This window comes from Centroberyx affinis, unplaced genomic scaffold (assembly GCF_046629955.1).
Source record: "Centroberyx affinis isolate AG114_WGS23_722 - 3 ecotype Tasmania unplaced genomic scaffold, CSIRO-AGI_Caff_v1 ptg000116l_1, whole genome shotgun sequence".
In the NCBI taxonomy this organism is placed as follows: Eukaryota; Metazoa; Chordata; class Actinopteri; order Beryciformes; family Berycidae; genus Centroberyx; species Centroberyx affinis.
Window position 1 is genome coordinate 146665 of NW_027278817.1, and position 16234 is coordinate 162898.

General features: G+C 42.8%; 1 protein-coding gene across 1 annotated transcript in view; it reads left to right on the forward strand.

The window, feature by feature from the left end:
• LOC139650960 (vacuole membrane protein 1-like) overlaps positions 1-4661 on the forward strand; it is a 59226-nt gene extending 54565 nt beyond the window's left edge. The window contains exons 11-12 of the mRNA XM_071527777.1: positions 2981-3083; positions 4381-4661. Of these exons, the coding sequence (XP_071383878.1) occupies positions 2981-3083; positions 4381-4524 (247 nt within the window). The 3' untranslated portion in view covers positions 4525-4661. The remainder of the gene's footprint in view (positions 1-2980; positions 3084-4380) is intronic.
• The last annotated feature ends 11573 nt before the right edge of the window (positions 4662-16234 follow it).

Sequence of the window (16234 nt, forward strand, 5' to 3'; positions counted from 1 at the left end):
AAATTAAAGAATTTTTCTTTTGAAATATCACATAGCATTAGTCAATGTTAGGATCCATGGTCAGTTTCTCTCCCTTTTCCCGTCACATTTATATGGAAGAAAAAACTATTTGAACACAAAAACTGTAGATTTAATGTAATCACAAGCACATTTTTTATCAAGGATGTTGTAGACCGATTATTAAAGGCATGAGTACATTTGAAATTGTTAATCAAGAACAAGACTCAAATAATATGCAAACCCTTCTACAGCAGTATTTTTAGTGAGCAAATGCCATGATATGCTTGCATAGAATGGAAGCAATCTCACTTTTTTATATAAATGAGACTTTAAGATTAATACAGAAATTGGACTTTAAAGAGTCTTTACAGTGTGAAAATCAGACATTCTCCTTTTCAAAAAAGTGTTGTAAATTATTTTGTTGAAATTGATTTATTTCTCTGTTTCTGAGGGCCACAATGTTTCAGAGTCTCATTCAGGAAAATAAGGCGAAAGTGAAGATTTTTCTGTTACTGTTTACCATAAAGCACAGGATTTCAAAATGCATGTTGTTAAGGTTTGTTCAGTAGCTGTTGGGTAAACAGTGCAGACTAATTGTTTACCAAATAACAGCTTCTTATGGCTGTAATACATTTCTGCTACTAGCTTTTCCCTCCCTCACCAACACAACCCAGAAAGAGACAAATTAGAGAATTTTAAATTTCCAAACGTTTACTGAACAGTAACAGCAACTTTTACAACAGCAGTTACTCAAGACAATACCATTTATTACAAATATTTCATGCATGCTCAAATCACATCGATTTCTCACATAAACTCCAGGTAACAGGAAGTTAGGCTCCTCTCAAACTAAGACAGATATCCTTGCTGAACTTCTTTCACACAAAATAACCTTCAACATAGTTTTTCAGGTACTTACGGGTAAATTATGCACACAATTACAGTAGAAATACTCAAATCCAACATTTTCACAGTTCTGCAGAAAGTGAAAGTAAATCCCCAAAAAGTTCAAAATCATCAGTTTTTTAGCAGAAAGACCAGGAGACGTTCCTGAGGTATTAAAAGTGTGTTTTTGACTGCTAGGTTTGTGCCTCTTTGTTGGTTGATTCGCCCAGGCTCATGACTCAGTATTGCTCATCGTGTAGGGGATGATTCGCCCGCCATTTCTGAAAACTGCTTCTCTGCTTCTTTGTTCTCGCCAGTTTGCTTTAATCTGCTGAATTGGTGTATTTCTTGCATAGTTTCAAATGTTTCTTTTCCTTGTACAGACAAATAACTGGTTTTGATGCTGTTTATGTATTTAAATTAGTTTGGTGAGTTTCTGTGTATGGAAATCTTCAGAATTTTGTGGAGTGGGGGAAGGGAATAGGAGAGGCTCCTTTCCCTCCAAAAAAGTTCTCGGTTGATTTTTGATACGTGTGTCTTTTGGCAATTTTCTATTGTGTAATTTAAAGCTCGATCTGTCTCATTCTTCTCCTGTTAGACTTCCTGTCTGTTCTATGCCCATTCACATGCAGGATATCCATTACTTGGTATGAAGTTAATCATTAGAAAAAGGCTTCACTGTTGTAAACTCATTCTTTTTTTTTTTCTTCTCACCATGAGATAGGTGTGCGTACGTGTGTGTGTGTGTGTGCTGTGCGGAAATGACTTGCCTCCTAAAGAGAAAGTTATCAGCTATAAACTCAACAGTATGTGACATTACCCTGCCCACGCAAACCTGCTTTTAAGATCTTTGATGTGTCCCTGAGCTTTGATGATGCCTCCCCACCATTAACAAAAGACAGACGTATAAGTGGAGCATAAGGAATGCTTTGAAACAATAGCTCACGGGATGTAATTGACTGTGTATAGCCACAAAAGAGCATAAGTGAAGCTCTTTAGTATGTATTTGTTTAGTGATTAATCACTAACTCCAACCTAGGGATGGGCCACCGATTCGCTATTCTAGGGCATTCTCTCTCTTCAGTCTCTCGTTTTTTTTTTCTTTGTGTGTGTGTGTGTGTGTGTGAGTGGAGGGGGGGGTGGGGGGGTGGGGGGGCGGTGAGTAGTATGCTTGTAGTTGGTGGCTAAATCTTGTAAAGGGTTTCCTAATATGGGCCGTCTTACAGGAGCGCCCTCCCCCTGTGGGCCATCCCCCCCAGATCTCAGCCAGTGATGACACAGCTCGGGTACGACTCACTTCCTCATTAATTGGCTGAAACCAGTTCTTACAGGAACCGCCTGTGATAAATGTGAGAGTTCTGAGAAGTCATTCATTTCTCCTCGCTGCAGCGGCAGAGGAGGCACTGCAGGGGAGTTGAACGGGTTCACCGATGTGTGTGTGTGAGAGAGGGAGCGAGGCAGAGGGAGCCGAGTATGTGTGTGAGCCTGAGTGTGTGTATGTGTGAGAGAGGGAGAGACAGAGAGCAAAGCGGGAGAATGTGGGTGTCTACTGCTGCCGCTGCCGCCGCCGCTGCTGCCGTATGTGGACAAGCCAACTTTTTTCCTCTCTTCTTCTTTTTCAATTTTTTTTTTTTCCTCTTTCCTTTTTTGAGCCGCACTACTTAGTATAGCTGTGGTACATTCTGTACTTTTTTTTCTCTGTGTGTGTGTGTGTGTGTGTGTGTGTGAAAGTGTGTGTGTGTGTGTGTGTGTGTGTGTGGGGATGAGCAGAGAAGGGATCGCATTCGTCTCTCTCTCTCTCTCTCTGTCTCTCTCAACTCGGAGAGAGGGAGCAGGGGGAGAGCGACACTGTACAGGAGGTAGGACAGCATGCCTCCCTTTGTTGCTGCCCTTGGGCTGGTGAGTAACAATGATGTGACGTGATTTGTGTCGCCCCCCCCTCCCCTACATCCCACCTCCCTCCTTTCCTCCTCCCCCCCTCCCTCCCCCCCTCTCTCTCTTCTTCCTTCCCTCCCTCTTTCCCTCCTTTTCCTCCCTCCCTCCCTCTCTTTTTCCCCCTCTCTCTCTCTCTCTCTCTCTGTGTTGGTGGAGGCAGTGCTGTTCCAGTGCTGGGTGCGGCACTGCAGAAGCCCTTCAGGGAGTACTTGCAGGCCCAGAAGGCCAAGCTGCACCATCGCTCTGGAGAGGGGATCCCAGCCGTAAGTACAGGGGGCCTCACAGCCCCCTTTTTTTTTTTTCTCACAACCTCTATTCATTCACGTGTGAGCGCCAACAGAAGAATGCGGCCCCCTCACTTCTGCCTCACCCTCTCTCCCTCTACTTTTTTTCCCTTCCTCTCTTTATCTCTGTCTTGATTTTTTTTTTAAATTTTTTTATCTCTGACCCATTTTTTTGTCTCGCTCTCACAATTCTATTTTCAACCCCCCGTTACCTGTGCCGCTTCCTTTTAATTCAACATTTTGATTAGAATTATTTGTTTAATTTCATATGTTTCCCTGTTTGCCGTAGTGTTTTTAGAGGAGTTAGTGTTGGTACTGTGCCAGTAGATCTTTCTGATGCTATAATCTGTAGTGATACTGTAGATTACAGAGGCTTGTTTAGGGCCAGTGGCAGAATGACAGAGTGGGCTAGCGCTGCACTGGGCGGGCTGGAGGGGAGGGAGGGATGGAGGGGGGGAAGGGGGGAGGGAGGAGGAGAGGGGCCAGTGTGGGGTCTGGCTCCGCTCGCCGTTTTGAACTGTACTACTGTAGCGCGGGGCGTGCTGACTCATGCTCCATCTTAGCAATTGGGAGTGTGTGTGTGAGTGTGGTCACTCCCCTTGTGTCACACACACACACACACACTCGCGCTCGGTGCCCCGCCTGAACCCAGCACTGACTGTAGACCGGGGCGGGGGCCCCCCGCCAATGACAATCCATCAAAACCCCCCTGTCTAGAACAAAAAGAGCCAGTTGTAGCTGTAGCCCTATCTCTCTTTGAAAGCTTTTTTTTCTTCTCTTTTGCTCGCTCCCTCCCTCTCTCCCTCTCTCTCGCTCTAAGTGATTCATTGAAAACGGTTTTCTTTTTTCACCTCTTCTCTCATGCGCTTACTAGAAGGGAGAAGAAAAACAAAAAAGAAAAGGATAGACTTTGAGTTGCACAACGAGAGATTAAGGCATTTCTAGAACAATGTTCCTTTTTTCTTGTAACTTGAGCCTCCTGCAGTTACAGGAGAGAAGCGAGGCAATTTAACTTGGTGGAGGCAGGCTGCAGGCTGGGGTCAGTGGGGGCGTTAGGAGGGAGGACGGCGGGGGCTGCCGCGTGTTTTATTACCCCTGATCTCTATCTGTCCTGCACATGGAGCTGGATCCCCACCTAGCCTTCGGCATCAGGAGTGGGACCGGAGGGGAGTCGGGTTGTGGGGGTGTTGTCGGGGGGTGGTGGCTCTCAGCCTGCTGACCGAGCGCTCCTCTCCTCTCTCCTCTCTCTCTCTGTCCTCTCTGTGGTTCCTGGCAGGAGGAGAACTGGCTGTCGTGGCTCTTCGAGAAGATTGTGGTCATCATGGTATGCTTCTTTGTCTGCTCCATTGTCAACTCCATGGCCCAGAGCTACGCCAAGCGCAAGCAGCAGGAGAAGCAGTCGGAGGGCAAGACGGAGTGAAGGCCGGCGCTCCCGTCCCCGCAGCTTCTCGCCTTCTCCTTCAGAAGCCCCAGTGCTCCCTCAAAGCTCGCACCGCTCCTTTCCCTCATTTCTGCTCTCCCTCCAGGCCCCTACAGGCCGATGCCCCACCATTATCTGAAGCGTGGGGTGCCAAAGTATTGGCCTCCATTGGGTTTCTATATTGTTTTTGTAGCAACATGTTTACGTTGAACTTGGACTTCCATTTACTTGCTATTGAACGCTTTTCATTTGATAGAGACATCCAGGTTTGTTCTCTTTTAAGGTAGGTGCTTGCTGGTGTGTGTGTGAGTGTGTGTATGCTGTAGTGTGGTTAAGGCATCCATAATGGGCTTTTGGCAGCTCCTCAGCATGTGAGAAGAAGCTGCTGGCACTAATTCTCCTCAGCAAGGCCTTAAGTTCTTCTGTTCTTCTTCCACTAGAACCTTAAAGTCTTACAACCGTAGAGCCACTTTATATCAACCCTAGATTGGCTAAGCTGTGTTACTTTGATTATGTTGTGACTGTACTGTAACACCAACACAAAGATTGGATTATTTGTGTAAGGCCTCATTTACCTATTTATTATCTTTATTTCCCAGTTTATTTATATGATGTTCTATATTTATTACTTTTAACAGACTGTTGTGCAATAATGGCAATGCGCTGTGGCTAGACAAGGCATGTAAAAGGACTGTAAATAATTGTGTCCACTTTAAAGCCATCGTGCCCATCTCATTTCTACAACATGCTGTAGAGTAGTAAGGCAATCAAAGTGAAGATGTTAATGACTTTATCAACCTGTACATGGTGCTTTAGACAACCACTTCTATTGTGTGTACAGTAGGCTCATCTTGGTACTTTTGGATGAGAATTGATAAATCGGCCATGAATCACCCTGCTGGTCCCTTTGTCTGCCCTTATTGTTCTGCTTCCAGGAAGAGAGCACATGAGTCAGCCTGGGGCCACTTTACCAGATGCAGCCATATATTGAATCAGACCTACGACTGTGCGTGCGTGAGAGAGAGAGAGAGAGAGAGAGAGAGAGAGAGAGACAGAGAGAGATAGTAGGTTGTGTTTGCGTGGCTGCCACATTTGCTGCCCTCCCTTTTATCTTTTATGGACTAAACCAGATTGTGCTCCACTAATAGACTAGGAGGCTGTCTGGTAGTCTTAGCATAGCAGATAGTAGCTGTTCCCTTTAACTTGGAGACAGTTTATGTCAGGAATAACAGGCTTGGGGCTTATGGTAAGTGTTCTCCTTTGTCTTTACTTGTCCGTGGAGCTTTTTTTCTCCTTCCTCTTCTGACCCCAGCCCTTGTAAAATCTCAGATGAGGACACCATGCTCATGTTCAACATTACATGAGCACTTCTCAAAAAAAACAACAGCATTTTATGTTATCAATATGGGTTTTTTTTGGGGGGCGCTTTTTGCTCATTGGATACCGTCAGCTGGCTTTTCGTATACGCAGTCCCTTTTTTTCCTCCATAATTGTCGGTGAAATGTGCTTTGTTTTTTGCTTCTTCCTCCACTTCTTCTCTGTGCCGCTGCTGTGCTACGCTGGACTGAGCGCAGTGGGCGCTAGAGCAGGCACGAGGAGAGAGAGAGAGAGAGAGAGAGAGAGAGAGAGGGAGGGAGGGGGGGAGGGAAAAAAAGAAAAAGGAAAAAACCTCAGCGCGCAGTGAAAAGCGTCTGTGCCGTTACCTCGGCTGAACCCTCGAATGAACCCGTTGCACTGCCCCAGTCACGGAGCCAGGAGACGAATCACTCGAGTAGATTCAAAACAGAGGGGTACTGTTGAGCGCGCGGAGCACTGCGCGCTGCACCAACTCCACTCACAGCATTCAAATCCACTCTTTTTCTCCCTTCACAGTAAGTAGGATTAGGATTTTTTTTTTTGTTCTGTTTTTGGATGTATGTACGTATGCCTGTGTGTGTGTGTGTGTGTGTGTGTCTCAGGCATGTCCGTCACTCTCTCGGCCTGTCAGATAGCTTATCAGACTGGTGTTGGCTGTTAAGATTGCAAGGCGACAACAGTCTGTAGGCTGTCTGACATTTCGGGCTCTTTCATCTGACCAGCATCCTGTTTTGTCCTCCCTCTGTTGTTTGTCATTGTCTTCAGTCAGCATCAGTTCCCATTCGGAGGTGTGTGCTGCGATGTCACTTCCCCTTTTATCCCAACCGCTTGTGAAACGTCGGAGACATCGGTCTATTGTTTATTTCCTCCACGCTGACGTCTGTGAGGTTTTTTATGTGGGTTTTATGTGGGGAACTATGTTTTTGCAAATGCAGATGTAGTGTTTTGTCGATTGTCGATGTGCTTCTGTGTGTGTGAGTGTGTGTGTGTGTCTGTCTGTCTGGCGTACGTGCATGCGTGCGTGTCTCAAAAGCCTTGGCTCTGTCCTCTTGAATTTCCAGAGAATCCAGAAAGTACACACCTTATTGCAACACATTCCATTGTGACACCCAGTCCCGAGTATGGTACACACAGTGCTCACCCAGCTCTCCCCTTCCCTTTTACACTTCCCTCTTCTCTTTCACTGAGAACTTTCCTCTGTTGCTCAATACAGCGCAGCTTTTTTGTTCGAGGCTGCATTTTATTGGAACAACTTTCCTGAGGGGGGTGCTTTTTTTTTTTTTTTTTTTTTTCTAAAGGCCCACAAATTGGTAATTATACGAAGCTGAAAATGGTGGCTTGACCAGTGGATACTTTTGCCACAAAGCCCCAGCTTCTTCTTTTTTTTTTTTTTTTTTTTTTTTTGAGAGGGAGAGAGAGAGAAATTACTTTTGTGTTTTTTTCTAGAATAGTGCAAAAGGGTCAAACTTTTTCCTGGTCATAAAAGCAAAATCATCGGATAACATTGGAATGGCCCTGCTGGCTCAGGGAGTGTGTTTTTCTTGGCAGTTTCAGGACGTCCTGTTCCATAAGGGAGCCCCCTTTTGGCATGCCTGTCTGAATGTAAGTGTGTGTATGTGTGTGTGTATGTGTGCATGTTTGTCTAGAAACTCTGTTTATGTTTCTATGTGTAAGTGCCTGTGTGTCTTGTCTAATAGATGTCTGTACCAGGGTTATTTTAAACGTGTATGCACCGTTTTCTTTTTTTCCCCCTTTTTTTCAATCTGGTTTCTCTATAAATAAAGTCTGTTGAAAAGTGCATTGGGTTCTGTTCATTATGTGATGAGTCTTGACCACGCCGGGCCGGTGTTGACCCTCAGGCCTCCAAAGAATCTCACATGTCAGCCTAGGAGAGGGACAAGGAGGATATTGAGTCCATCACACTCCGATTTCCCCATCTAATGTTTCACATCCAAACGGTTATCACATTACTGATTTGCTCTCTCCGCATTGACATCATCTCCATTTCAAATTCCAAGTCCAGCCTTTGGTTTCGATGATGGTGAATCATAACTACGCTTGTGCTCTTGTTGCATAGGCCTATTATAGGTTGTTTGAATGCTACACACTCGTACCTTAAAATTAAATTTTAACTAGTATTGCAAGTAAGCAAGTGTTAAACATTATTCAAAAAATGAAATGTTTTCTTACAAAAAGCAAACAGTCCACCATCTGAAGAAAAGTTACTCCTTGTGCAAAATCATTTATGAAATTTGGGTTCACTTGGTAATTGGTTATGAAATATTAACATTTTTGAGAATGGAATATAGAGCAACAAATCATTTTCAGTTAGCATTTTTGCTGTTCTTGTTTCTCAAAATGGATCTTATGAATATTTTTATACATGCCGCAGTTACCGAGAGTCATGCAGAATATACACACAGGTTTATATTAATTTCCCATGATTCACACAGTTGAGACGGTGTATCTGTGGTGACGGTGTGAAACCAAAACAAGGAAGCCGACATGGCTGTGTACGCAGAGCAGCAGCGTGATGTTCTGTCCTGAGGTCACATGTGGTCTATGCGACCCAGAGTGATGCAGTCAGTCCCTGTTGACACAAGGCCTGTTCCCAAAGCGGCCACACCCAGACCGCCATGAAGAAGAAGAAGACTATACCCCCCCACACCCCTCCCTCACCCACAAACACACACACACACACACCTTCACCCCACCGCGCCTCACCACTCCCCACCCCAGGGCTCTGGGTAAAAACCCAACATGCAAATCCTGCCTGTCCAAACAGGCTGGGGGACTGATATTCAAATGATGAGACTGCTTTTGTCCTCTCGCTCTCTCTCTCTCTCTCTCTCTCTCTCTCTCTCTCTCTCTCTCTCTCTCTCTCTCTTGCTCATCTCTCCATGTGCCGTACATCTACAGTTTGAATCCAGTGGCTCTGGTTTAATTTCTGGCACAATGAGTCAGCCCGTCTCAACCCCCCCGCGCCCCCCCTCTCTCTCCAGGGTTTTTTTTTCCTCCTCCCTGTCAGCAGCCTAACCACTGAGGGATGCTGAAATATCACTGACTTCATCCTACACCCCCCCCCCCACCCCACCCCCCCAGTCACCCACCCACCCACAAGCCCACTCTGCATTTGGTTATCCACTTAATTCCTTTCACACTCTGTCTCGTTAAATTATGCTGACCATGTGGATTTTCTTTTTTGCTTTGTTTAAAAAAAAAAATCTAATTCAGAATCACATTAAGGTCCTTGTGGGTTTTTTTTGGAGTGGAGTGAGCAGGCAGATCAGATGCACCAGTGATAGCGCCTTCTGCACAGGTTGGACTGTCCTGTCATGTTGGTGGGTTTCAATGAAAGGTGCAAACAAAATAAAGTCATAAATTCTGGGTATGTAACCAGGGATTACCTTCCTTTTTATTTGCAGAATAGAGTTTACGCACATTTGTAGGCTGACATATGTCTTGTAAATTCATAGCAGGCTACATAATCATACAATGTGGTATCAAACTGATGTAGGTTATATAAGGATAGGGTCTTTTAAGGGGAAAAATTATAAATTACAGCCTTTTCTGAAACTACAATTGATTTTTGTAATTTGTGAGTTTGGAATGATCAGGTTCTGTCTGGGTGGAGTGCAGTTCTGAGATACTGAGCATCAAAGATTTGACAAACCAGCTGGAAAAAAGTGTTAATGTACTTTCTATCTTTTTAAATATGTCAGCTAAAAAGCTTCTTTAAAAAAAAAAATAACACCTACAAACACAAAGTAACATTCAAATATTACAAATATGTGGATATATCCAATTTTATTTAAAAAAAAAAAAAAATCAGATAGAACCATATAATTCCCAGCTCATGATTTGTCGCCTTATGATGATCACTGACTGGAGGACGTAGTTTAGTCACCTTCTTATTTACAGCTACATATGGAAGCCCTGAAAGGCAAGATTTAAAAAAAAAATGCGATTCTCTCTCAGGGCATCTGTAACTACGTCACCATATGTCAGAAAAACACACATAGTATAACTGCTTTTTTACCATGTCAGGAGAGTAATACTCACTTGAAAACTTGAGCTTTGCTGCATCAAATGTCAGCAGTCGGACCAACACCAGCCTAAACCTCAGCTCAAGACAAAAATACATGGGTCACCTTGCAATCAAGAAAATCCACATTTGTCTCATCTATTTTAAACTGACCATTGCAATGGTATTGGATATCTCTCTCAAACGCTTGTACACATACACACACACACACACACACACACACCATAACCACTTGTGAGAGAGTTAAACCACTGAGAGGTCCCAGCTCCAAAATAATCATTTCCTTTATTGTGGCTTCGGCATGCCAAGATCAAACAAGCTTATCAACAGCTTCAGACTTTGTGCCTTCATAATTCATTCCATCTGAGAGTATAGAGATATTATTGGGCTCATTTAAATTAGATCACTAGGCTGATTCAGAATGATCCAGTGCCTCACTAAACGTATTGACAGGCACTTGGCGGGCCTTTGTTGTATGATTTACACTTATTTAACTCATTTTATTCAAACCATTACTTCCCGATGATATATTATTTGTCAGATTGAGTTTGACACAACAAAACCCTCTCCCCGTGCCGCGTTGAACTACATTATGTGTGGGCATTTCAACAGAACACAGTTAGGCAAGAGCATCTGGCCTTCCTGCCCACGCACTGCCAACATGGCAGAAAGCCTAATGGCCAGTGCCAGGTGGCAATGCCAGGGCAGCATGACGAAACACACACATCCCTGTAACTGCTCCGCCTGCCTTTTCTTCTAGAAATGACACTGCGTTTCACTGGAATCCACTTCAGTTATTACATTTTCATTGTTCTGCAGTGAAAACTATGAATGACAAATGTTTTTTTTCTTCCAGTATTGTCCCAAACACTTCAAAATTTGTCTTTTTGTTCCTAAATACTAAATATGTTCTTTCATGGGTTGAAGACAGAAAATCCCATTCTCTTTATGTGGTTACATGTCATGAGGAGAGAGGAGTCATTGTTGCAGGCCTACAGAATGGCTTGTCATGCTTCTGCTTCTCCCTTTTCTCCCTCTTGTTGTCCCAGGAGTTTTGCCAAGGAACCTGCGTCATTCAGCTGTGTCATAGATACACATGGGAAGTCAATGTATATCATTATAAATAAACAGAGTGAAGCATCTGCACGCCAGAGCCGAGTGTGCGTAACATGTAGAGAAGTACCCAATACTCAAACATACACACACACACACCTCTTTGATCTGACAAGACGTCACTGGGTCAACCTGTGGAATGCTTGAAATCTGACAATGCGCTCTATCCTCCGTAACAGTTTTTATCCCCAGGCGCTGAGCAAGGCTTAAGCACAGCTTTACATGTCGGTGCAAGTTTCTGTGTCATAACAGCAATGATGCCATCTCCGAAATATTACACTGGAATTTCTCCCACTTCATTCCAAGCATACCCGTGCTGGGAATGTGTCGTTGTTACACTGTAAATGCAAATCAAGCAATACTAGAATGGACCGGAAAAACTGCAATACCCGCATCTACGGACAAAGGTTGAAGTTATTTTCAGTGCTTCAACAAAAGATGGAACACCTAGATTCTTGAAGGGTGGGGAAAATGCTAATGGGAAGTAATTGTTTTATAACGTGGTTTTCAGGTTAATAGTGAAAGCAATGAATAAACATAAGCTAAACAAAGCCAGCAGTAGTGGCAACCTATAGGCCAATTCTGGATTCTGCCATGAGGAAGAGGGTTGCCTTCTACAGTTTGTCATCAAAGGAAAAATCCACCCTAAGACACACTGTTAAAAGAAACTGCTATTGGTGATGTACCTTACATTTCTGGGCCCATTTTGTTGTTTGATGGTATTATTTCCAGCGTAAGTACAATGGAGTTTGATAGGAGAAAATGTTTCAATGGTAAATGTCAGCTTTTTTCTGTCAGTCCCTCAGAATCAAAGAGCAAAGGCTTCTTTCTAGACTCACTATTTTGCACTTTTGGGAGAAATCCATCGTAGAAGAGGAAGTGACACAATTTATTTTAACTGTAACTTAACTTCTTTAACTTTTTTTTTTAAACTCAAATGCTTAATTGATTACATTTCCAAATATGTCTTTTTTAACAAAGCTTTTTTGTAGTATAAGATACATCGATGGCAGAGTGGCCTAGTGGTTAGAAAGAGCATCCTTCATCAGACGACCTGGGTTCAAACCTCGTGTTAGCAAGTGCCCACGCTGCTGACGCGTCCATGAACACAACACTGAATCCCTACCAGCTCCAAGGATGCTGAGCCTGACCTTTGACCTCTCTGTGGAGGAGGAGGGGGGGATTTCTGTACAAGTATCAAATCATTATTATGAACATTACCTCTTAGCCTTTACAGCATCACTGTCAGAGCTCAGCCACGTCCACATTCACTGCATGGGGTCTGTTTACCGAGCTGCCCGTCAGCGCACTGCGTACGACCACAACATGCAAACAAAGCCAAAGACAACTGTGACACGGCAACACAAGAAACACGCTGCATCCACAGCTCATATGAACTGACTTGCTGGCAGTGACATTCCACCAAAATGGGTTTACTGCCTTTGCAATCTGTAAATGTAGCATCTTTAACTACAAACCCTCTTTGAGCAGCATCTATCTTAATCACTGTCCTTTAAACTTCCTCTCTGCATCCCTCGCTCTCCACACCCGTTTGCACTGAAAGCCAGCGATGTTTTTTTTTGTTTTTTTACAAATATACCGATCCTCTCTGCTCTGCTCTTTCAGTGACAACACCTCTGATCCTCTCTGCAAAACCTTCTCTGCTTTCCAAAGTCCTCTCTGCTCTCACCTTTTCCTCCTTAATCCTCCATAGACAGCTCACTGAACCTGTATCACGTTGCCCTTCACAATGAAGACACTTTGCTCGCACTTACTTTCAATTCTCAGTCTTCCAGAGCAGCCATCCTTCCCGCACCAAAGAGGGGAACTTCTTTAAGTGCAGACGTCTAAGTGGCGAGTGTGGATATAGTCTCGCATGATAAGTAACATGATAAAAAAAGAAACACCTTTCTGGAAGTTCTGCTTGAAAGCACAGTTTTAAACCCACATACATTTCCAGAGGAGAGAAGGATTTTCTTCTCCTACTTACCTGCTTTTCATGTTCCCCAAAACTGACAATGGTGAATCTTCCAGGAAGACATATTAATGGCAATAACTTTATTATAGGAAATGACTCCAAATGTTTTTTGCTATTTCATTCAGCTATGTTGCCAGTTCACCATCATTTATCCAACACACCAACTGAGACATTGGTGATTCAATATCTACATCATGTGTTCCTGTATCATGGCCACTGTGGATGTTGAATCCCTTTAAAGGGGCAATAAGTAAGATCTCTACTGTCCCATAGCACAAGGTGCTGAGATTTCTGGCTTTCAAAACTCAATTTCTGGCCTGCACTCTGTTTTGGAAAATAAACTTCCCCACCTCCTCCACCTACTCACATTTTCAGCTGTTCAACAATAGAGGACAGTGCTACGAGTGAGTGACCGGCGTCACAACACATTCCATTCTCCAGCCAAGAAAGCAAAGGAAAAAGCAGTATCATCATAGTTTATATATTACCTCTTTACTAGACGTTTCTGGTGGATCTCTGCTCTAATTAGCTAGCTTACTTGTCTCTATTGTGAAAATGTGTGAAAATGTATTTATGTCAGTTACAGGCCACCGTAGGCTGTGCCAGACCTGTTCATGTTGTTGTAATTCCTTGGTTGGCGATAGAAGTCCTTAAAAGTAAATATTATTCAGAAGGTAATAGAACATAACTGAATCGAAAGGTATGGCACTGTTTTTCTTTGTTCATTGTTCACATAAAAGAGATGCAAATTGGGGCATAACATTTACTTAGGTCGAAAATTTTGCTGCAAATCTATGCTCCATCCATTCGCCCATTGGATGAATGCACAAGCATGAGCAGGCAGCAGTGCCTCTTCAATTATGTTCCAGTCTAGTTCTGAATATTAAAATTTTTTAAAGCTTCATACATTCATACAAGCCCTCCAATCACTTAACTACCCAAATCAGGTAGCAGATTATTTGAATAATGTGTTGTTGGTGATCAGCTCTATAAATAGAAGAAAGGAGTAGCTGTGTCTGTTCCTGGGCATTTCAGTTTCCCTAAATGTAATGTATTCACTGACAAGAGATTGTGGTATGGCATAGATACTGATTATTTAATGTTCTTCTTCTTAGAGACAGAGTTAAACATTTTTGAATTTCATCTGACCAACATCAACAAGTGTCTGGGAGTAGAAGATTCCGAAAAAAAAAACAGTAATCTGCACTATTCTACATTCAGGAGTACTGATCAGTCCTGTTCTTCATGCTGATCGCCTCCATTTTCTAAATCAATGACAAAATCAGAGCAGGAGAACACGTCAGTCAGCTGATATGCAAAGTGGTTTTCTCTGAGTGGACTCCCAACCCCAAGCCATCACACCGACCCACAACAGAGTTCTGTGACTTTCTAGGAATGTCTAGTCTGTTCTGTTGTAAACAAACAAAGCAAAACACAACAGGAAACATGCACAGAAAACATATTCTGTTACCCAGTGCAGCTGGTTTCGATTGCCTGGCAATCAAAGTAAAACAAACGATGAGATATAATTGAGGCAGTACTCAAAGCAACACTGGCCCGCAGGGGGTCTTTAGATCTCAGACAAACCCCCTGCAGTAAAAGACAGGCTGCGGGAAGGGATTGCTGAAGATTACATTTATTTAATATGTACTTCCAACTGGCTTTCCTGTTTACCCCACGGTCATTAAGAATAATCATATTCTGAGACTCTGGGAGCAACCACCTCTCCTGGCCTGAATGAAGAAATTGAGATTTTTTCCCCCCCATTTTCCTTCAATATGATTGTCAATATCCTACAGCCACCTTGTTTCTGTATAAGCCAGTATAACTGCTATCAAACTGATGCAAATGTAGTGTAAATGACCAAGAAGAGGTTCACAACTAGTATTGTCATAGTAAATCTTCTATTGTTATTTGATATAAATGTGTTCAATCTGTGCTGAATGAATTAAAAAATATTAATAATAAATAATAATAAAAGCCATTTTATTCTAGTTGTTCTAGAATAACATTTGTATATTGTTGTTACAATTGTGCTGGAATAAGATTAAAATATTTTGGATATCTGGGGTTGATCTGTGTTAAACTAAATGAAAAATATACTGATTCTAAAATGCATTTGAAATGTTGTATTTGGAACATATTGCAAATATTTTACATAAAATATTTGCTTTGTGTTGTACTTATGATTGACTTTATGTAAGAGGTGCTAGGCACTAGGCATATGGTTTTCTATACTTTAACAAATCAGAAATCATATTCTTCTTTTGCTTATTGACCATTTTCACATTGCTGCACCTGTCCTCCAACTCACATCATGAGCCAACATTTCCTAAATAGCTACAAAATTAGCCAGCTTGCTTGGGTGTTAAGATGGGTTCCCAATTTTAACTTCTTTTTTGTTTGCAAAAAAGGTTGGCTACTGAAGGCATCCGTCATCTTTGTATTTGACTGAACATTTTGACAGAATCTTGTCAAGATCTCTTCAGGCCATGACCCTGAAAACCTGATTCCAACCTGATCTGGGCCTCCCTTTCCATTTTGAAAGATGCAGTTTGCCATTTTGCCACACAGGGAGAGGGAAGGCACAGAGGAGAGCTTGATAGCAGAGACTTTATGTAGATCTGGGACAATAGTGTCTGAGAGGAGCCAACAGCACAGAGCTCTCACTCTGCTCCTGTTTCCGGGTATCACGAACATCACTGGGAGGCGTGGAGTCTACTGTGTAGGCTACTGCTGTTAATGGAAAAGTTGCGAGGAGGAGGAAAGCACATGCCTGAAGGATATGTCTATATTTGCAGACCATATGATGGGCCAGTTTTCTGCTACAGAGTGATTTATCTTCTAACACACATACGTTCTTTGGTAACGTCTGGACGAGAAGTACTCAATGATATCAAAGTCCTAAATGGAGATTTGAACCACTAGAGGGAGCAACAAGCCATGACTTTCTACAAAAACACAAAATTAGTCATGTATTGACATTCTGTCAGGATTTTGAATTGGATCAATGTCTTTCATCACAGCATGGCTATATACAGAGACTTTAAAATGAAATATTTTAGTATTCTTTAAAAAGCCTTCACACTCTAAAACAGATTCCCTTATTCTTGCTGCCATCTACTGGCAGTGAAAGGAAGTTGTGCACAATCACTGCAGTGAATCACAGAGGGATAATCTGATTATGACTAGGTTGAGCACATTACAGCCAGCTCCCC